This window comes from Drosophila navojoa, chromosome X, assembly GCF_054131105.1.
Source record: "Drosophila navojoa isolate 15081-1374.11 chromosome X, UAZ_NAV_1.0, whole genome shotgun sequence".
Taxonomy (NCBI): Eukaryota; Metazoa; Arthropoda; class Insecta; order Diptera; family Drosophilidae; genus Drosophila; species Drosophila navojoa.
The window spans coordinates 16,058,746-16,082,668 of record NC_142895.1 but is presented as its reverse complement, the minus strand read 5'-3'; the positions used below and the strand labels follow the sequence as shown (position 1 = coordinate 16,082,668).

At 39.4% G+C, this 23,923-nt stretch overlaps 3 protein-coding genes across 3 annotated transcripts in view; 1 reads left to right on the top strand and 2 right to left on the bottom strand.

The window, feature by feature from the left end:
• Window positions 1-23,923, bottom strand: part of LOC115565378 (uncharacterized) — a 112,518-nt gene that overhangs the window by 16,998 nt on the left and 71,597 nt on the right. The window lies entirely within an intron of this gene.
• LOC115565215 (grpE protein homolog, mitochondrial) lies at window positions 10,196-11,378 on the bottom strand. The gene has a single exon (XM_089264230.1). The coding sequence runs from the start codon at window positions 11,207-11,209 to the stop codon at window positions 10,235-10,237; it is 975 nt and encodes a 324-aa protein (XP_089120356.1). The 5' UTR covers window positions 11,210-11,378; the 3' UTR covers window positions 10,196-10,234.
• On the top strand, window positions 13,451-16,057 carry LOC115565216 (zinc finger C2HC domain-containing protein 1A). Its single transcript, XM_089264231.1, has 3 exons — window positions 13,451-14,174; window positions 15,068-15,393; window positions 15,467-16,057. The coding sequence occupies exons 1-2, from the start codon at window positions 13,570-13,572 to the stop codon at window positions 15,087-15,089; spliced, it is 627 nt and encodes a 208-aa protein (XP_089120357.1). The 5' UTR covers window positions 13,451-13,569; the 3' UTR covers window positions 15,090-15,393; window positions 15,467-16,057.

Genomic DNA, 23,923 nt, shown 5'->3' with positions numbered 1-23,923 from the left:
TACGCTACGATTGAGCTAATAAAAATGTCATCGAGGGCACAAAAAATTGATTGGAAGAAACATTGGCACAGGTGAAAGAGATTGCTTTGACGGCATCGAAATGGATATTCCAGAAGTTCTTTACAAGAACAATTCCAGAAAGGAAAAACCAAATTCGGAATAATTTTTAAACAGACCTTCTATGTATATGGTATATTTCTTAAGCTTTCCATATGTAATGAAATGAACGAAGTTGGAGCTTGAATTGTCTCAAATAATCTGTGATTATTTCACGCAAGCCATAGAGATGGGAAATTTCTGGACTTTGGAGTCATTTTTCGGTATTTTTGTATTTTTTAGTATTTTTTTCGGTATTTTTCGGTATTTTTTCCGGTTTCATGCGCATTTGTCCGAAACTTTAAAAGACCAGGAATATTATTGAATGTGATTTAATACTACGATATTTCGCATCGAAAATTATATAATTAAAAAATCAGTCGACGAATACAAGAGTTAGAGCCAAGCAAAGTCAATTTGTCGGTATTTTTAGTATTTTCGGTATTTTTCGGTTTCGTGCGCATTTATCTGAAACTTCAAAAGTACAGGAATATTTTTGAATTTTGTGATTTAATACTACGAACAAATTCGCGCCAAACAAGGCATTCCACTTGGAAACTGCATTGGAAAGTCCACATGATATGAACTAGCAAAGGCAGAGGCTTGACTAATTTTTCGACTCGATCCGAATATTTAATAAATTATTTTTACTTTTATTTTATCTATATTTATTAAATATTTTTTATCTAATGTATACATATATTTATTTAATTTTGATTTGTCTTTTTCTTATTATTATTATACCCTGAGCCCATTGAAAATGGGAAATCAGGGTATAATGGTTTTGTTAAAAGTATGTAAGAGGCAGAAGGAGGCGTGGCAGACCCCACAAAGTATATATATTCTTGATCAGGGCGACAAGCTGAGTCGATTTGGCCCTGTCCGTCTGTCTGTCCGTCCGTCCGTCCGTCCGTATGTATGAACGCGTCGATTTCAGAAGATATAAGAGCTAGAGACTTCAACTTTTTTTTAAAATGTCCGTATATATCACGCGCATATCGAGTTTATCACTAAAAAACGATAACTCATTCCGATACTTTTTTATCGGTAAAAAACCTTATCGAAGATCACTTAAAAAACTATATCTTCTACATCTTTCAAGCTAGAGTCTCCAAATTTAAAATGTATATAAAGATGTATTTTATACAATTTCGGTTTTTGTTAAAATTTACCCCCCACCCCTAAATCCACCCCCTCACCCTCATCTTTGTAAAAGTCGTATATCAAATACTAGAGACTTGTGCTTCGGTATACACATACATTTAAACATCATGATTACGTTCTGAAAGTTTCATTACGATCGTATGTCTAGAAATTAAATTATTCAACAAATAAGTTTTCATTTATTGCCAACACTGCAGCGCAACCCAAGCGCAATCGCCTATATATGCGTGTGTGTGTGCGTGTGTTTGTTTGTATGTGTATGTGTGTGCGTGTGTTTGTTTGTATGCGTGTGTGTGTGTGTGTGTGTGCGTGTGTGTGCTAATTATTATTGAAATATCAGTTCCTTGTAGGGTTCAGGGGATCTCGTAGTCGAGCTGTCTCGACTAGAGCTTTCTTTCTTGTTTTTTTTATCATTATTTATTTTTACTTTTATTTTGAAATTAATTAATTTATTTATTAAAAAAACAAAAAATACATTTTAATTTATATATTAAATATATTTACATATAGTTCAACTTTTATACATATATTTGTAGGCATATCGAGTTCAACTTTAAAGATTCTACTCTGATTTGTTCACTTGATTTATTATGCAACGAAAACTCAAATAGTTTTTTTTTATTTTATTTATTTTGGTTTTTTATACTTTATTTTGACATCTTTACGAAATGGCCGTCAGAGCAAACAACAAGAGTAACAACAAAGTTTATGTTTTTTTTTTTTTCTGTTTTGGCCACTTTATCTGTCGAGCACTAAAAGCTTTCAAGACGTTCATTTACTAGATCAAAAGCATCAGCCATGGGCCCGGGCAGCCCAAGTCCATTGTCCGCTGCAGTTTCTTTGGCATTTTGGCAATTAAATCATTTTGGTCATAAATCGAATTTCGGTTCACACACACACGCACACACAGGATAATAGAGAGAGAGAGAGAGAGAGATGCATAGACACACGCATCTTCAGTGTTAATCCAATTAACTGGCATCAAACACATTCCTTTCTATCGCCCTCTACCTACAACATAAAAACCCAACAACAACAGCGACAACAACAACAACAAACAGCTAAAAACTAAAAACAGTTTCAAAGAAACTCAAACTTTGGAGTTTTATAGTTTGTTTTGAGGCTGTTACAAATTTCATACGAAACTTGGCTCCAAACTTTTCAACGGCATTTCATTGGAATAGCTCCAACAACATGGGACGGGCCAAAGGAGTTAAAAGTTGGCGCTCCGAGCTCCATGCCGCTTGCCTCACGCTTGTAGGTGGAGCCGACAGAGATTTGCAAAGGTGGCTCAGCGGGGCTGTTCGAAAATGTTTTCATTGATTTTTACGAGCATCAAACGCAATCAAATAAATTCCTCTTCATCTCTCTGCTCCTGCACCCCTTGCACTGCCATCTCCTGCTCCTGCTCCTACTCCTGTTCCTCCTCTTCATCTCGTTGTTGATTTTGATTTTTTATATTTTCTTTTTGCTTTATTATTATTAGGGGCTTGGCGCCGGCTGCCGAATTGTTGGGCGCCCTCTCCCTTCGCCTTGCCCCACGATTTGCGTGTTTTGCAATCACACCAACAACAACAACAACAACGGCAACGGCAACGGCAATCGGTCTCACTATTATTTTAGTTCGGGACGCGTTAGTTTTACGAGCCTGTGGGCCCCACTCCGGGACGCCTTTAACGATGCTGCTGCCAGCGATGTTATTGCTCCTGTTGTTGTTGTTGTTGTTGCTGCTGCTGCTGCTGCTGCTGCTGCTGCTATTACCTCAGCTGCCGCTGCCGCTGCCTGCGCCTTGACTCTGGTCTAACGCGTGTGCGTGTCCTGTTACGTGTCGTAAACGCATCATAAACAGCTGACACTCCACACACACACACACACACACATAAACACAGTTGTAAACAACACACATGCTGCTTTATCAACAGAGTTTTAAAACACAGATTTTTCACCCGACAGCCGCAACGCGCTATTCGCATTATTTTTGACCATATTTTTCGATTCGGTTTTACGTTTTCATCGTGACATTAATGTCGATTTGAATAGCCTTTTATATGCGCGTGCTCTCAGCTCGATATTACTTGATGACATTTATAATTTACTTCAATTTTCTACAAATGCAATGGGCAAAGTGATAGAGAGGGGTTTAGGCATATTCTAGATACCATATGGGAAACGGGAGTTTCAGTCAAATGGGATTTGTGAATTGAAATGAAAATTTAATTGGAAGCAAGCTGTTTGAAAATTTAGAATCTTTAATACTTGATATTGATCTTAGGTTTGAGAGAGCTTTTCTAAAAAAAAAAAAAATAAAAAAAATACAATTTTATTAAAATTCTAATTTCATATTAATTAAATTATATTTATAAAAATAATATAATTTTCAATGAATAATTATAATATACGATTTTTGAAATTCATATTATTTAATATTTTTATTTCATTATTTTTTAATAATTTATTTCTTATTTATTTATTTGTTTATTTATTTATTTTTTTTTTTTTGTTATTTATAAATATTAAATTTTTTTATGAATACTTTACTTTTAAGAATGTAATTAATTACAAAACATGAATAATAAAAGTAATAATAAAATAAATAATAGAACCATTTAATTATTTATTACTACTAAAAAGAATGTTATCACATTAAAAATAATATTTTATTAATTAATATTATTGCAAAATAATATTAATGCAAAAAAAGATAATTATGATCGATATTTTATGTGCATCTATTTTAGTTGTTTATTTCAAATTCATTTTTGCACGCGTATTACTTTGGGTAATTTTTTTATAGCTCTCTCTCTATTTCTCTCTCTTTCTATTTTTATAATCATCTGTCCTTTTCTTGCTGTAGTAATAGTCTAATCATTAAACATCTATTCTTCAAGATTTATTTCTTCTCTTCTACTCCAACATTGTCATTGTTCATTGATATTATATTATATTTATATTTATTTATTATTTATTTTATTTATTTTTGTATTATATTTATTTTATTTTTTATTATACATGCATTTATTGAGTTTTAAATTTGTCTATATCTTCATTTCATATATTTAATATTTAACCAAAAGATAAAGTTAATTTTCTTTGGCAACTTAAAACTCGTAACTCTCGATAGTTGCTATGAAAATCTGTTTCTATTTCTTGGTGTTGCAGCTGTTGCTGTTGCATGACAGTGGAAACGTGTTATTTTATCAGTCGTTGCTGTTGCTGCTGTTGCTGTTGCTGTTGCTGTCTGTCAGTCAGCCAGTCAGTCTATCTGTCCGTCTGTCCGTCCGTTTGTCTGTTTGTCTGTGGCAAAGGTTTGATTAGCCATAAAAACGCGCATTTGGTGTCGACGCAGTAAGTACTTGTTTTCCTGATTGTTGGTTGCCTGGCGTTTTATGTCAATACCGCAACTGGCAGGGAGTTGCCCCGTGCCGCTGCTGGCTCTGCTGCTGCTCCCGCTGCTGCCACGCAACATTTTGTGGCACATTTTTTACGAGCTTTCGTATTTGAAAGTCATAAAATGCATTTTAACAGCTTCGCAACGCGCTGCCTCTGACAGCGCTCAGCGAATCCAGCTGCATGTTTTTGATGATTGCTGTTGTTGTTGCATGGATTGTTATTGTTATTGTTTGGCTGTTGTCTTTTTATATTGCGTTTGGGCGCATCAAGTTATTATTATGATTAGATGAACCTTAACCCTTGACTGCACACTGGAATTTCGCAGCCCAAAACGAGGAAAAACAAAACAAAATAGCACAAGAAAAACGAGGGAGAAAAAAAAAAGGGAAAACATCTTCATCAGCCAAAAGGGCTGCAGCCCAATAAAATGTAATTAATTCGGCCAAAAACTTTTTACCAACCAATAAAGCAAGCACCGTGAAGAGCCAGCAGCAACAGGAGATGGATGAGGAGGAGCAGCAGCAGCAGCTGAAAAAGCAGTAGCTGGGGCATTTGCATGTCAAGGATGAGCCAAAAGCCACCAAAAATGCCACAGAAACTACTTCACGAGCTTAAACAGGAGTTGCAAGCACAATGAGAGCGAGCGAGCGAGAGAGACAAAGAGAGAGAGCTGGAAGTTAGCAGCTGGAACTAGCTAGGCAAGGGACTGAGGAAGGGGGCAGGGGGCACTACAGGGCAACAGGAACCGGAGCTGAGCCACCAGCAGCTGCTAGACATGAACTTATAAAAGCTAGCAAAACTCTTGAACCGAACTCGGCAGAGACGGATGCATGGGGCATGGGGCAAGTGGGGGGCCGAGGTGGGGTGTGGGGCTTAGCTATGACTTCTCTGGCAACGCTGCATTAAAAAGTTAATAAAAGTGGAGCATGCCACAAGTCGTGCCGCAATTTGCGGCAGCTGCAGCTGCAGCACAAGGATATGGATATGGATATGGATATGAATATAAGTACACATGGCGCATGCATCTGTGCGTGTGTGTGTGTGCATGGCAACTTAAAGCTTTTGGCATGCTGCAGCGCAAAAAAAAAACGAGATGAAAAAGAGAGGGAAAGAGAGGGGGGGGGGGGGGGGCACAAGCTTGCTGCAAGCAAGGTGGCATAAGCAGTTCCTTTGACTTGCAACTTGCAACTTGCCACATGCCATTTGCCACTTGCCACATGCCACATGCCAGCGCACAGCCCGCACACAAATGGCAAACAATTAAAACGCTCAACATTGAGCAAGCTGCGGATTTATCGACACACACACATACATACGTATATACACGTGTGCGTACATGAAGTACAAGCAACTAATTGCAACAGCAACTGCTGCCAAGTGGCGCCACACTTGTGGCTAAGGGTCCCTTATCCGCCAGTCAACTGCAACTCAAGTAATGCGGCCAATTGTAAATATCGAATGTGCCACAAAATTGGCAGCACACACACACACACACGCACGCACACGCACACAGCCACCCACCCATGCACACACACGAATATAATTGCATCGAGACTAATTAAGGACGCATTAAAAACGATTCGTAGCTTCAACCAGAAAGTGTGAGCAATTTGTTAAGTCGCGCATCAGGTTGCGTAAAAGTGCTCGAAAAGCAAATAAAGTGTGTGTACGTGTGTGTGTGTGTGTGTGTGTGTTTGCAAAAGTCGAGGCTTCACTGTAGCCACAAGCGGCAAATGAAAATTAACTCAGCATTTGCTGCCGTTTTGCTGCTGTTTACCCCAGCGACGGATGCCGCCAACTAAACAGAAGTTGAAATGTATCTTGAAGCAACTTTTAAATACACTTGCCACACTCGAATACCCTGTAAGGGACAACAATTGGGTACCTCGTTTCTCTATGGAAATAAATAAACTTTGAACTAGTCATATATATTGTATATATATCGTAGCAGGTAATACTAATACAAACTCCTAGTCATACATGTACATATAATGTCTATATCGTAACGTCAATATCGTAAGCGAACAGAAATATCGCGCAACAGAAACACTTGTTCATATACCGTATATATTGTACATACAAATCATAGCAGCAGAACTCTTTCACGTACTTATATCGTAACTGCAAGACTATCCCATATATCGTATATATTAATAATATCATGTCGTATCAGCTCTAATGTACATATATTGTACATTTTGTAATTGTCAACTCGTATCAGCTCTCACATATGTATATCGTAACGTAACACATATGACACATGCTGTCAATATCGTAACGTAATAACTCTCACATATCTCGAAAGTATTAACAATATCGTATCAGAGCAACCCACACATATGGCGTATATATTGTGAATATCCCAACATAAAAGCTCTTATGAATATCGTAAATATTGTCAATATCGCTTTAATATGACTCACCTATGAATAACCGTATGTCTTTTGCATTCTCAATATCGTAACAGAATACAACTATACTATTTATTGTCCACATCATATCAAACTGACGTATATCGTATGTAAAGGCTTTTACATACATACATATATCGCAAATATTGTCTATATTCGGAACAACTTTCATATCGTATCGCTTAATATATAATAAGTTTTATTCATTGTCAATATCGTATCTGAAGGGCAAGCTATTAATATCGTAACATAAGCACTCTCACATATTTAGTACATATTATCTATATCGCATCAGAACAACTCTTATATCGTATTGCATATTTTATTCATTATTCGTATCAGAATCAAAATATCCTATACTGCATGTCATGAATATCGTAACATAAAAACACACACATGTACCGTAGATGTGGTCAATATCGTTTAGCACTGACTCTACAACATATCTCTCACACGATATTCACATAATACAATATCGTATGAGTATGTCACACGCATTCATTCTTAATATCGTATCAGTCAGACTCTCACACATATCGTGTTCTCGCATATACATCGTATCCGCAAAGCCTCTCGACTTTGTATACATATGTATGTATATATGAGGCATATCGTAACAGCACAGTCCTCTTATAGACACATACGCATCCATTTACATACATAAATACTCGCCCAATCAACGTATCGAGTTTCTTATGTTTTATTTATATACGAAAAAGAGAAAAAGAAACCGAAAACCGAAAAACAAAGACGCAGATGTGGCAACAGATAGAATAACGATATCTATATTGACTCGCCTCGGCTTGCTATTGATTTTATGGGAAACCTAAAAGACTTTGCATGGCCATAAAGACGCGTATATGTATATGTGCCCATATACATATATGACATCTGTTATGTTTTGGCTGATCGATAATTGATTAATAACATTTAAGAGACGATCGTGTTAAGAGTTTTTTAATGTAGCCAAAGTGCTCAACTCACTCTCTCTCTCTCTCTCTCTCTCTTGCACTCTCTCTTTTCCCCTTTCTCTCTTGCCGCAGCAGTTGTCTGTCGTTTCCGTCTTTGGGCTACGCACGTGATTGGAAATTTGAATATACGATATGTCGGTGTGTGTGTGTGTGTGTGTGTATAAACGACATATCAATAAAGCATTAAAATAATAAAACGAAGGTAAGCAAATGACAGCGACAAACGTGCCATGTCCAGGCGCTGCGGATGCCACGCCCAGTCGTTGCTGCAACACCTTCGACTTTAATATGCCGCCGACGTTGATGGCAAACTTTTTGTGCGCCCGCACCTTTTGTCAACCAGCAGCACGTTGTACCACCAACCCACCCACCCTTCCTCTCTCTCTCTCTCTCTCTCTCTCTCTCTCTCTGTCTCTCTCTCTCCTGGCACAGCTTTCGTTATATTCACTCTAATTCAATTTGAAGTGCAAGCATTTTGCGTACTGTGGCCGAAAGCCAAGTGAAAACTTTTCTTACAAATCGTTTTGGGGGCGCTGGCTGGCTGACCGCTGTCCACGGTGGGCGTGCCATTGAATTTTTGGGGCACTGCATAACTCCAGCTTGAAGCTACTGGCCTTGTCGAGTCTTCATTTGTAATAAGTTGCGAGGCATTTCGCATCGAGCATCCCGCATTGCATTTCATTTGGTCTCGGCTCTGACCGAGACTAGAACGAGTCCAGCAAGCATCCCAGCGATGTGGCACGCCTCCTCGAACACAAACACGCACACTACAACACACACACACACACACACGTATACATATGTATTTGCAGAGCTTGCCCCACCTGCGGCTCGGTGTGTCTGCCGTACGTGACATTTGGCGGCGCCACAAAAGCACGTAAAAGAAAATACTCTGTAAATCTGTACGTCATTTCATCTTTTCCGTAGTTTTTCTACGCTCTGGCGGCGGACGGCGGCTCGCTTTTTGCCGCTTGGCGTCCGTCTGCTGCAGCTCCTTTTTCTTTGCCCCCCCCACTGCTTCTCCTCTGGCTTTTCTATACTGTTTTTCCTTTCTTTGCATTTCTTTTTTTCTGCTGCTTCTTTTCTTTTCTTTTCAGTTCTTTTTTTTCTCCGTGTTGCAGCCTTGTTTACAACTGCGTCGCCGGCGAAGCGCAAAAGTGTTTGTTGCCGCAGGACGATCGAAGGCGAAGCCATTGAACGCCAACTGAAGCGAGCGAGACAGGGCGACTAGGAGACAGACAGAGAGAGAGATAGAGAGAGAGAGAGAGGGGAGGCGAGTGCCTGGCCTGAGCTGCTGGAACTGCCATAAATTTTGCTTATCTAAACGGAAAAATACAATTTGTAATTGAAAATATTTGTGCGCACTTTTACACACACACACACACACACGCAGACACACAAACACACGTCTGCTAAGTTTTTCATGCTACTTTTGCCTAGTTTTCGGGCCAAAAGCAGCGCCGCAGACTGCTCAAATGGCCGCTCAACATTTTAATGGGTTTCCGTCGCCCTGTTTAATTGCCATTGCGCCGTTCTATGTGCTTCTCACAAATAAGCCATTTGATTGACAGACAGGCCTAGCAACAGCCAGAGCTGCCAAAAGTATTGCAATTACTGGACAGCATAGCTATACATTTAGATAAGTAATCCTCTTTATAACCGTATAGCCATAGCAATAGCATTCATATAGATATATAGCTATACATTTAGATACATAATCCTATATATAACCGTAGAGAACTTAACTGATACTCATACATATATCACTGCTCTGCATATTGTGACTCATTTGCGCCTCTCTATGCGCTTCTCATGATCTCCATAACCTTTCGAATTTGTTATACTTGAAATTCCTTGGGCAAAAACTGAATATAATTATTATTTTTATTTTTTATTTATTTATTTTTTTTATTATGAGAACTTTGAGCTGTCTACGTTGGCTGGCTGAGTGAGCGTGAATTTTATGTGAATTTTGTGGCATGACAAAGAAAATTTTGCGAACAATGTGTGCTTGGCCATAATGTGGACAGGTCTTATGGACCAGAATACAAACATCTATATATATATATATATATATAGGTGTATATGCACATGTATATATAATACATATAATACATACATATGCATATTCATATACGTGTATATATATATACATATATATAAATGTTTTTTTTTTTTGTTTTCACAGGATGACTTTGCCGTTTAGCGCTTGGAGACGCCGACCAGGGCGGGGCGAATGCAACGCTTGTGCAATTTGTAGCCCAATTTGTTGACTTGCACCACAGTGTTGGCATCGACCGAGCTGTCCACCGTCTGGAAGAGCGCCTCGTGCAGATTGGGATCGAATTTCTGATTGATCGGATCCAAGATCTCGATGCCATGCCGCTTGAACACCTGCTGCAGCGAGGCGCACGTCAGATTGAGGCCCTCGTAGAGGCTCTTCAGTTCGGCATTCGTGCTCAGCTTGTCCTTGGGCACCGAGCGCGTGGCATGGCCCAGCACATCGGCCACCTCGATCAGATCCTTGCAGAAGCCCTGTATGCCAAAGAGCTTGGCCTCGTCGATCTGCCGGTTCAGCCGACGGCGCAGGTTCTCGCCGTCGGCCAGCGCGCGCTTGTACTTGTCCAGCAGCGTCTTGTGCTCCAGCTTCATGGAGGCCAGCTCATGCGCCAGCCAATCTATTTCCGACATGGACGTTCCACTCTTCGGCTCATCATCATGCGATGATGTTGGCTCTGACGATAGTTCTTGCTGTTGCGATAATTCCTGCTGCATCGGCTTGGACGATTCCTGCTGCTGCTGCTTGGACGACTCCTGCTGTTGCTGCTGCTGCTGCTGCATCGGCTTGCACGACTCCTGCTGCTGCATTGGCTTGGACAACTCCTGCTGTTGCTGCTGCTGCTGCATTGGCTTGGACGACTTCTGTAGCTGCTGCTGCTGCTGCATCGGCTTGGAAGACATCTGTGGCTGCTGCTGCTGCTGTTGTTGTTTTGTTTGTTCTTGTTTGTGTTGTTGTTGCGGCTGCTGCTGCTGCTGCTTCTGCTGCGGCGTTTGTTGATTTTGCATTTTCTTTGTACTGTAAATGCGACCAAATTCCTGAACAACTGGTGTACGCCGTGTGAGCAAATTATGTGCCGCTGCCATTGCCCTGAGCTGGGCCAAACGTTTGGCGAGCATCTTCAATGCGAATGCAGACTAAACAGACTGCTTGCAATCGATATGAGTTGAGAATTGAAAACTTGTAAAACTTGTAACTTTTCGTTGTAAAATATGAAATTTTGTTTATTGCAGCGCTTGCTCTCAAATGATTGACTCGACAAGCTCAACGGGTAGCAGCAATGGAGTAAATTCCATCGATAACTAGATTGTTCTGTTTATGTAATATATGTACATATATATAATGTCTCTGACCATGTCTTTATTTTTCTTACCAAGTATTTCGGATAACCTTAGCCAAGTCTATGTACTGAGAACTAAAATTCTAGGAATAAAATTCTATACAAAATTTTAGCTTGATTTATATGCTATTTCTAGCAATAATACTTGGATGAGCTGACGTGCTTCACTCTTTGGAATCGCATAAAACTATCGATAGGCATTGACAATACTCATATCGGATGGACGTTAGCCAACACTTGAGATACCCAACAATTGGAGGCTTATGAAATATGCGTTGGGCCCTTTGGCTAGCGTATGCAGCGCTTGCCGTCTCCCATCTCCCAGCTCCCAACTCCCGTCTCCTGCCACCAGGTCTGGCACCACAAATAGAATTGACACGCTCGCAGTTGGCAGCGCAGTCGGCGTCGCAGTTGCATGCCCATGTCAGCGTCGCTAACAATAATAACAACAAGCTGGGCGCAATGCCCACATCGGGTCGGAGCGGGCCTCGACATCGTCTTATCATAATGATGACGTTTACATTTCAATTAACGAAGAACAACATAATTGCAGCAGTCAAATTATATAATTATACACAAACAACACACACACAAACACACACACGGACACGCTCGCACATGTGTTTAAATATAACGAGCTGTCTGAGAGGGGCGGAGGGATTGGGCATTGGAGCCGTCGCATCGACATGACTCGGGCATTTGATGCATATTGAAGGCGGCTGGCTCTTTGGCATTGGGATCCGCTGCTCTGTGGCAGCTGCAACGTTGCGGACGGCGACGTCAAATGCTATGCAGGTGTTGCCCCATGTGTCAAAAAATAATCATTTCGGAAATCACTTCACAGCCAACAAAGAGCGCGAGAGACAGAGAGAGAGGGAGAGTTTGGGGGGGAGAGCGTGCGATGCCCGAAGGAGGTGGAGAGCTATGTAGACGGCGTGTTAGGGTGGTGGAGCGGTGAGGGGCAGAGCGATATGAAAAATGCGTTCGTTAAATGCACCCGGAACGGTGCAACGTGCCACGCAATGGGGCAACATGAGTGCCGGACCAGCGAGAGCGAACATGGCAGCCATAATGCAGCGCAGTCCAGCGCCTGCCAGTCAAGTGCTCGAGCAGCAGGCAGGCAGCGTGCGAAGCCCAGCCAGATCCAGGGCAGACCAGACCATGCCAGGCCAGGCCAGGCCAGGCCGGGCCATAATTTGTATAAAGCGCTGTCTGTCTTATAATTCCATTTCAACATTCAATTCAATGAACGACTTGAAGCAGTTCCCAGTCAGTCCAGTCGATCGCAATGGGTCGCAGCTGCGTGCAGCTACACTGAGCGAAATCAGGGCTAGCTAGAGGCCATTGCGGAGCTAATGCGGCAGCAGTGTTGGGCAACGCAACAAAATGAGCTTTATTATTTAAATAAAATTAACATGCAATATGCAAATCGTGTTAGATAACGGCGCAAAAAGAGCTCGGTTTGTGTATACTTAGTGCGAGCGAAAGCAGTGTTGGGTAACGCATGCAATAAACAATATGTGCGATTATTCATGTTTATGGCAAACTACAGGCCACGTACAGCGAACTATGGCGAAAACAGTGTTGGACAACGTAGCAAAATGAGTTAAATTATGAATATGAATACTGCTAACATAATTTATACATAGGCCAGCTAATTTCTTTATTAATTACACTTAAATACAGCGAAAATATGTAGCAAACAGTATAAAATTTCCATACAAAGCTTTGCAACTTTATCGAAATGGCTGTTAATACTTCCTTCTCTCTCTTTCCCTCTCCATCTCCATCTCCATCTCACTCTCACTCTCGCCCCGGCTTCTTTGACAAGCTTTACCCAACACACTTTTCCACATGAATCGATAAAAAATATAAACATTTTTCGATTTCAATTCACAAATCTACTCTGCTGGCTGTGGTAAAAAGTTTTCGTTATGAGACATCATAGAATCCCTTGACATTCATTTCACACGCCTGTAACTGGGTAGAGCTCAACTAGCTTACAACATTTGTTCATTATTGTTCGCACCGTTGAACTGAAGCCAGCATTTTATTTTTTTTAATTTTTTTTTTTATTTCCAAAATTCGTACGGTTTTTTCCAAATTATCGTATTTCGTTTCAAAATAATAAAACGCGAAATGGCATCTGACCTGAATGAAATGATTCCTGATAACTGCGAGGAGGAGCTGCAGGCATGCCCGCACTGTAAGCGCACATTCAATCCGGCGGTCCTGGCCAAACACGCGGACATCTGCGCTCGGGTTGTGAAGAAACGTGAAGTATTTGATTCGTCGCTTCAACGTCGCGAGAGATTCAGTTTCTTCAACATGAGCCTCCGGGCGACTCGCGAGCCGCAACCCAGCACGTCACATTCAACAAATACAGTGACCACCAATAGGAACGCCGCCGTTCCCAATGCGGAGTCAGCTGCCCAGGAGGATTCGGCTGCAGCCGCACCACCTCGATCGGATGCGACTAATAGGCCCAGGCGCAGATCAGGGCCAAGCACATCTGCAAGCCAAGAGTCCTCGACGAGCAGGCGCCTCGACGCTCTTCCATTGGAACGCTGTCCATACTGTGAACGCAAGTTCAGCCAGAAAGCCATTGACAGCCATATGACGTTCTGCAAGGAGAAGAGTGTGACGGCAGCCTTTACCGTCGCCTACGGGACCAGCCTAGATGACAAGATATCGGCCAAGAAGCGCATGGAGGCACGCATGAAGTACAAGCCCCCAAAGCCAAAGTGAGTCATTTTTCTGACATATTGGGCAAGCACTACTGAGGAATGAGCAATGAATAATGAGTAGTGAATAATATCTAATGACCGATGACTGGTGGCTAATAACAAATGAGCAATGACTAATGACTAACAATCAATGAACAATAAGAAATGACTGATGGCCAATGTCTAATAACCAATGACCAATAGCCAATAACCAATGTCATGTCTAATAATCAATGACGAATGACGAATGACCAATGACCAATGACCAATGACCAATGACCAATGACCAATGACCAATGACCAATGACCAATGACCAATGACCAATGACCAATGACCAATGACCAATGACCAATGACCAATGACCAATGACCAATGACCAATGACCAATGACCAATGACCAATGACCAATGACCAATGACCAATGACCAATACCCAATGCCAAATGTCTAATAACCAATGATCAATGACTAATGACCAATGCAAATGACTAATGATTAATAGGCAATGCCAAATGACTAATAACCAATGACCAATGCTAAATGACTAATAATCAATAGCCAATGACTAATGACCAATGACTATTAACCAATAACCAATGACCAATGACCAATAACGAATAACCCATGCCCAATGAGCAATGAGTAATGACCAATGACTAATGACAATTACATGAATTATAATGATAACGATCATACCAATAATTATAAGGCCTACAATAAGAATGCCAATGATAGTGATCAATTTTCTAATACTATAACATAACAAAAAATCTCTGACACTATCAACATCTTATTACAATTACAGAATAGATATTATCCTAGCTCCCATTATCATTTCAATCATGATTGCCAACGTACATCATTTCCATTCATAATTTCATGTACTAAATCAATTCCCATTCCCGATATAGGACCAGGAACTCAAATCATTAACAAAATTTTTCATGGACAAACCTTCTGACATACGCAAACCTTCAATATATCATATCTTTCAAATTTTAAGCGAAAAAAACAATTGGAACTACACGGAAGCACACGTACTTCCGATTCTACACCAAACACGAAAATGAAGCACAGGCAACTCACACCCAAAATCAGCACCAATAAACAAAATAAATGGAAAAACAAAAACAACAAATATGATCAACTCACGTCCACAACTGAAGCTGTCGCATGTCCACAGAGATGCAGATTGAAATTCCATAATTCCCTTGGAGAATTATCATATCATATTATCGTAAGTTCTACTGCAGACATACTTATATGTAAATTGTGATTTGAGTATTTCAACTTATGTCTGTTTCTTTCAGTGTATGCTCGGCGAACAATTCAAGTCCGAAAACCAACTGACACGTTGGCGTCCGACGTTGACGGCAGCGTTATGAAAGAGTGAGATTTTTAATTATTGTTTCCATGCAGCGCTCTCTTCTCTTGTGTGTCGCATGTCAGAGCCGCAGCAGTCCAAGCTCTCCTTTCATATACACGTATTCATTTTGTATATATATATATTTTTTCTTGACAACTGTAACAACCTCATAAGGAGCACGCATAAAAATGCCCCCACGCATTTGAAGCTCGTGAAAAAAAAAGGAAAGAAACAAAAAAAATTGCAGTTAAAATCTAAATCTAAAAAAAAGCAAAACTCAAAATTCAAGAAAAAAAAAGAAAAACGCAAGCAAAAATATTACGAGTTCGAATCAAGCTCAAAGAAAATGTTACGAGTTCGAATCAAGATCAAAGAAAGAACAAAATGTTAAGAGTTATGGAAAAGAGGAGAAACCCCAAAATGCAAGAACACGGACTGCGGGCCAAATGAAATTGTTTTCTATCGTGACACATGAGAGCGCTTTATAAGGTGCTGCTGAATAAAAACTTGCCTGTGTGTATAATTTTTCATAAAACGGTCCCACAAATGTGTAATAATTTATTAACATTTCGCTCCCACACAAAACACGCACACTCACACTCACACACACACACATACACACAGACACATACCTCAGCCATTTAGTGGTTTCGCTTTCAGCATTTTTGATTTAACCCGATTGAAAGCAAATTGAATAGCAACAGCAACAGCCGTAGCACCTGCACCTGCACAGGAACTACCTTTAGTTGTGGGGGGGTGGAGGGGTGGAGGTGGTTAGCTGCTTTCCGGAGATATGGTAACTACATACTATATACGATGGCCCAGCCGGGTAAATGGCAAACAGCGGCGCTGCTCTTGTTTGATGAAGCGCATTAAACAAATAACGCCCTGGCAATATTTCATTAAAAACTCGCAGACAGCCAACACATTTGAGTGAGTCTCTGCCATCTCGCTCTCGCCCCTCTCCCCCTCTCTCCATATTGCGTACCAGATTTAGCCATCGTTGTGTGGTGCTAATGCAGCTTTGGCGTGTGTGCCGCATTGCCATTTGATGCACTCCACTCCATTACACATTGGCATTGTGTGCGCAGATAGCAGAAAACGAGCTGCTTCCAGCCGGAGCAGGTAAAAGGAGCTGAAGCACAGGTGAGGCGGAGGCGGCAGGAGGCAAAAGGCAGACTAATGAGCGCCACGAAAACGAGCTATGCCCACACACAACTTAAATGTTCTCCTCACTCATAATGTGAGAATCATGTACAACAGCAAAAAAAAAAAAAAAAAGAAAAAAAATATTTAAAAAAATGGAAAAAATTGAACATTGCATGTTGAGCACCAACAGACATCAGTTTGAACCAGCAGCGGAACCAGTTGAGAATTCCGAACTGCTTGCCGTTCGCTTCTCATTGAATTATTGAATTCATTTTCGATTCGCTGCTCGTCAATGGCGCAATTAAAGCTGCAACTGCCGCAGCTCATAAAATTTTGAGCTATTAATAAAAGTGTGTTCACAAGTGCTCATTGCACTGCCACGCCCTTTTTGGGCTGACAGCGAAAGTTGCAGTTGTTAAGCCTTGACAACACGTTAAATGTGCCTGTTAAGCTTTGACAGCTGCCGGAGCATAGGCCAAATAGCCAAATTAACACAAATAAATGCACAAACTAAAAAAAAAAAAAAACAAACCAATGCAAGAAAGAAAGTAATTGAGAGAAAAACTAGATACAATTTGTGTGCCCCCATTTTAATTATTTTACATTTTCTGGAATTTATTTCGCAATTCATTTGAATCCTTTTCTCTCTTTGGTATTTGGCAAACTGAATAAAATAAAAGTACATAACAAACAATAATTGAAATTGACAAAAATTCGTTTTTCTTCTGTTGCTTAGAAATCGTTGTTGTTGTTGTTGTTGTTGTTGTTGTTGTGGCTATTGTGACTGCTGCCATTTCGATATTGCTTCAATTTAGCTGCAAATTATTGCTTTGAGCCAATAATATAGTATTTCACATAAATATGTCTTTTTGCATGCCCGCCCGCTGCCGCAAAAACCGGGGCATATTGGCTCTGTGATGCATTTGTTGTTGTATTTTCCTGCTGTGCTGAGTATTATGCAGTTGAGCATACCCGGCTGCAACTCATTGCGTTGCTTTCATTTGTAGTTGTACTTATTTACATTGTCTGGCTTCCTTTCCTTCGTTGGAGACTTTACATTTGGAATATATACAGTAGAATCTGGTTGTAACGACACCGCTTATAACGTCTGTACGAAAATTATGGTCCCCAGGCAAACTCTTCTGAGTAAACTTCTTATACGGTTATAGCGTCTTCCGGATATAACAGCAGTTCCTTGAGATTCGTTAGAAGTGGTTTCCACTGTAATATATATTATAACGGTGCACTCTTCTTATAAAGTATTTACATGAGGCGAGGCTAAATTGCTAAATACTATATTATGTACGCTGACCTCACAGAAATGCGCTTATCTAAGCGACTAGAGACTTGACATGCTGAATATATACCACTTTCAAGTATATGCTGCTATATAGACCCACTCAGTATGGACTCTTAGACACAAAAAAGCTAAATAAGTAAACAAAAATGATGAGAAAATAGTAAATATATTCATAAAAGAATTCAAATGTCAAATATGCTCGCTTTGACAGACTAAAATCAAATATCGATATCATATATCGATGATGTATCGATATCATATGTATATATATATATACTATATTGATATCGTATATCGATGATATATCCATATCATATATCGATTATATATCTACGCCCATCGACTGCCTGTCAAATATCGTAAAAGTTTTCAACCTAAAATCGCCAAATTTAACAGCAAATAAATGGGGGTAATACAATAAAATTAAGGCTCCGTCTCTGTGCGAATCGTGAATGTGTATCCGGCAGTTAGTAAGGCCCGTTCTTACTTGCTTTTTTTTTTCAATTTTGCATTCAACGTCGACTCGAAAAAGGCAAATTGAATTTGGCTAATTGGTGTGTGCATTTTTAATGATTATTATCTAGCGAGCCGCACTCAAAGCCATATACATATGTATATGATATATGTACATACATATGCATGTCCATAATACATATACATATATGTGTATAAATAACAATATGCGGCAGGCGCTAAACTATGAATTAATGAAATAAATGTTTATTACTTTTATTTCATTTAGTTTGTGGCTAATACTAAATACACATGCGCGTGTCTACATGTGTGTGTGTGTGTGTGTGTGTGTGTGTGGCATGCGTGTGTGTAAACGTTAACTGTTATTAGGGCATACACACTACTTCCTCTCGCTCTCGCCCTTTCGCTCCTTTACCCTAGCTCGCTGTGAGACGTAAATAAAAATGCCTCAGCATTTCAATAAAAAGTTTTTATGTTATAATTATGGGGCAAACGAGGCAAAGACAAGAGCGAGCGAGCGAGAGCGAGGGTAGAGGGTGAGGGAGAGACTCGGAATGCGTATAAAAATTAAGGCCTACGCCACACACACACACACACACACACCGCCCACGCCTCCTGGCACACACACACACACACTGGAGAACGTCGCGGCTTGCCTTGGCCCATAATTTTTCTATTAGACAAATATGTAAGGCGCTCGGGTCGAGGGCTGGTGGCTGGGGTGTTTGTTGTTTGTCATGTGAGAGTGTAATAAATTTTATTAAAAACACACAGAAACAGCAACAACAGCAACAGCTACAGCTACAGCAACAGCTACAGCAATAACAAGCACTGCAACACGCTGGACGAGCCGAAGGAGGTGCCGCGCACATTTGGGTCATCATACGTGACCAGCACTGGAATGCCTCGAGTTGGCTGCCAGCCCTCGCCCCCCGCCCGCGCCCTTGCCCGTGTCCCAGCCCACCTTTTAGCTGTGTAAAGAGAGGCAACGGGAGCGGGGACATTGCCTGAATGTCCAGCTGAGCCAACACATAAAAAGAAAATAAACAAAAGGCCAAAAGGCAACGAGAAAAATGCAACAAGCGCAGCGGAGGAATTGAACCTGAGAGGGGGAGAGACTGAGAGAGAGAGAGAGAGAGAATGGGGAGTAACAGTTTGCGTAACGGGCGGCGGGCAGGAGGCGTGTGGCTGTTGGCTGTTGGCGGTTGGCGGCTGACGCTTGTCTTAGATGTGAAGTGGAGCCCAAGTTAATGGGCGCTGAATGAAGTTGACCGGCTGTCAGAAGGCGCCATAATTACATTTCACACCAGGCGGTAAACGACACAGTTGTCCAGCCCCTGCCCTCCACTCGTATCAAGGCAACAGCTTGAGTTGCCGAATATTAAATGCTCTGATATATAAAATATTATTTATGGCCAATTAATTAGGTCCACAGCAGCTTTAGTCTCAGTTCCACATTGAATCTTTGAAACTCTGACAATGTTCAGGTATAAAAGTTGAAATATCTCTTGCTGATCACTTTTATCAGCTGTCAGCTAGTCTAGACTTAGATGAGCCGCTAAAAGATTTCACCTAATTCGTAATGAAATTATTTCACTTTCTCTATGGGAAACATATGATGGGAATGCTCGGATGGGATGCCCTGAATCATGCTTTAATATGCCGTTAGAAGTGTATTAAAGCTATGCCATCAATTTTTTGGTAAGAAACTTGATTTGCGTGTGCTCTACACGGCTCTACAAAACAAATTTGAAGCACGTAGCTCTTCTAGAATCTGAGATCGCCGCGTTCACGTGCTCGAACAGAGAAATTCGAGCACATGTCTATAGAGACAGCTCATTGTCGTGCTTAAAAATATATATAACTTCTGGGTACTTTGACGCTTCCTTCAGTCTGTTACACACATTAATACAAAATCATTACACCCTGATTTCCCGTTTTCAATAAGTTCAGGGTATGAAGGGTCTCATAAAGCCTTGACCAGCTCTGACCGGCCCAGTGGATATTTATATCTGGGCTGAGGCATGCCTCAGGTTGAGTGCAAATGAGTCCCTCGCCCCCTCTCACACTCCTCTCTCCCTCTCACTCTCTCCCTATATATATATCGATATATTCCATTAGAAATCAGCGGTCATAAATTCAATTCAAATCAAATTCAAATAAAACCGCTTGTTTGAGCGTAGCCCTGAGGTCGCTCTATCTGTCTGTCTGTCCATCCGTCCGTCTGCATTGAACAATTTTTTGTTTACGCAAAAATGACAATAAAATCAAATAAATGAAAAAAAAAAGAAACTGGGAAAAGCCTATATCAATGATACAATTTAATTAATTTCGACTTTTAATGACAGAGCGCACAGCGCACGTAAATTATATGACAATCAACTAAAATTTCTATTGGTAGCAGAAATAGAAAAAAAAAGAGAATCAACAGAAAAAAAAAAGAAACAGGGGAAATTTAATAAAACACAAAATAAACACGTGGAAATTTGATGACACATGGCAAATGTTTTATTTCACTTTTTTCTATATATGCGACAAAATTTAATAAGAAAAAAAAGTTAAAGAAAAAATATAAACACACACATATGTATGTATGTATGTATATAACGAGGTATGCTTGTTGACATAGCCCTTGTTAAATATTTGCGATTGAAATGTTTTTTATTATTATTGCGGCAATGGGAAATTTGTGTACGAAAAGTTGATGTAAGCTCGCTTGGGAGGTCAGAATATTTATATGTATATGCCTATATATACATAGTTGAGAACGTGCATATATAGTGAATATATACGTAGCATTTTGATGAAGTTTCAAATTTTTATTGTTTTAGGGCATCTTTTTTTAAGGAACTTGTATATGGAAAACATTTTTTTTTTTTTTTTTTTGAGGTTATAAAATTATTAGACAATAATAATAATGATAGTAGTAATAAGATAAAAAGAAAATTTTTAATATAATTTTCAGAATAAATATAAAAGAAAATATTCACAAAAAATATCGGTATATATATATATCATAAGAGAATGATATCATAATATATGTATATATTATATGTGTCGCATCGCGAATAACGTAATAAAGCAATGGAGTGTTGTAAAACAACAAAACGTTTTTTAGCACAGTGTTGGAGGTAGTTCCGGTTGTTGCTGAGTGAGACTGAGATGGCTTATGGGCCTTTTAACGCAAACTAATGCGAGTGTGATTAGCTGTGGACAATACGGAAGAAGGCTGCTAAGAGATAATAAGAGAGTTTTGAATTATAGAAGTACAGCGACCCAGGGCAATGGTTTTAGAACCTATGAGAAGTGAACATCATGAGCAAGCTGCGACATCTCTGTCAAATATATACAAATATAAAGTATATACATAAGTATAACCTATTCCGTACTTTCAAGAATTCATTCTTGAATTTCTAAGAGATAGAGATAGAGAAAAAATTTAAAATATATACATAAGTATAACCTATTCCTTATTTTCAAGAATTCATTCTTGAATTTCTAAGAGATATTCGCCATCGTTAGTTCACGGTATACAAATATCTATATATAAAATATTGGAAAATATAAATATATATATTTTATAAGTTATTTTTAGGCTTCACTACAATCGAATTGAAACTTTTCAAACAACTCTCGCAATTTGTCAACACGCCATGAATGAGATGCCGCAGGCACAATGCAAATTGACAGAGTTATTACATTTTCTGTGCATGTATGTGTGTGTGTTTGTGTGTGTGTGTGTGTGTGTAAAAACCGCAATTGAAATGCAAAATATTGTGCATATTTAAAAGTCAAAATGCAATCATTGAAAAAAGGTGCAGCCGGAGCAATGTAAAAATTGCCTAGAGGCTAGTTCTCCCAATGGGTCAGCGGTTGGCTACGGGCGGACGACGGTGGGGACGGCGGGTTATTGGTGGTGCATTTAATGGCAATGCACATTTTACCTACAAATCCCAAATTGGACAATATCAAATAATTTTTAAAGGCACGATAACAATAACCAAAAATGTATAACTCAAAGCACACAAAGAGAGAGAGAGAGAGAGAGAGAGAGAGAGGGAGAGGCGGCAGGCGTGGCACATTAAGGACACCACTTGGCAGCTGGGAAGCTGGCCAAATGCAATTTATAGTGCGTGTAAATGAACTGCTGACCAAAGAGCCAAACCGAACGCAGGTCTATTGGGGAAATTGCCCATGCAAGTGTAACTATGTTCAACCAACCCAGTTACCACTCCCCCCCTCTGCGTCACCCCTTTCTGTCCACCTAACCAAGCTCTCTTTCGCTGTGTGTATTAAATTTATTGATTTCCATATATTTATATGTGTAAAATGCCATAAATTACAATTATTTAACAGAGCCATGGACGAGGCCGACACAAGTCAATGCCCGCCCCACACACACACACACACACACACACACAAGCAAGCCTGAGCCCAGCAATTGGGGCGCAGTTGGGTCAGTGGTGTAGTTGTTGTTGTTGTTGTTGCGTCTTTGTGTATGTTGGCTTGTTGCTGTTGCATAATTTGTTAGCCAAATTGCAACTCAACAAGCTAGCAACAATGAGCCCGAAAACTCAGCAACAGACACAGGTGCATACAACACACACACAGAGAGAGAGAGAGAGAAAGCATTGACTGCATTGCCTCCACACCAGACTCATCAAATATGCAAAATTTGCCTGCTTCAGCTGTAGCAACAATCCAATCCCAATCCAATCCAATCCAATCCCAATCCCATCGAGCTGCACGCCAAAGATATCCAATGACTCAACGCACAAAAGCGTGATATGTGATAATGTTAAACAGTGATCTAATGTGAGCACACATTGTAGAACCCTTATGTCACTATAAATATATATAAATATATACATATACATAAATAAATAAATATATATATATATATATATATATATATATATATATATATATATATATATATGTATATATATATATCTATATCTATATATATATATATATATATATATATATATCTATATACATATATATATATACATATATATATATATACATATATATATATATGTATATGCATCAGCAATCGTTTGAGACAGACGTTTTATCAGATTACGTATACGCAATAGATATACATATATGTATGTATGTATGTATGTATATATAGAGGCAACTCTTTGAGTTCTCGCATTGGATTTTATGGCTTTAGTGTGAAGTGAGGACTTTAATTAAATGAATTAAGGCATTGCAGAAACAGTTTTAATATATATTAAATATATATATTACATTTCAGTTGAGCAAAGGAAAAAGAAGTGAAATGGCTTTATATAGCTGAGTTTAAATTGAAATATAGAGTTAATATACATATATATATAATTATTACTATTACTATTATTATTATTATTATTATTATTATTATTATTATTATTATTATTATTATATTATATTATTATTATTATTATTATTATTATTATTATTATTATTATTCTTATTATTATTATTATT

Bases quoted from the DNA above. Each gene is read 5' to 3' on its own strand.
- LOC115565216 (XM_089264231.1), top strand. From the start codon at position 13,570: ATGGCATCTGACCTGAATGAAATGATTCCTGATAACTGCGAGGAGGAG. The intron at 14,175-15,067 runs GTGAGTCATTTT...TTCCCGATATAG, and splicing joins TACAAGCCCCCAAAGCCAAA to GACCAGGAACTCAAATCATT.
- LOC115565215 (XM_089264230.1), bottom strand. From the start codon at position 11,209: ATGCTCGCCAAACGTTTGGCCCAGCTCAGGGCAATGGCAGCGGCACAT.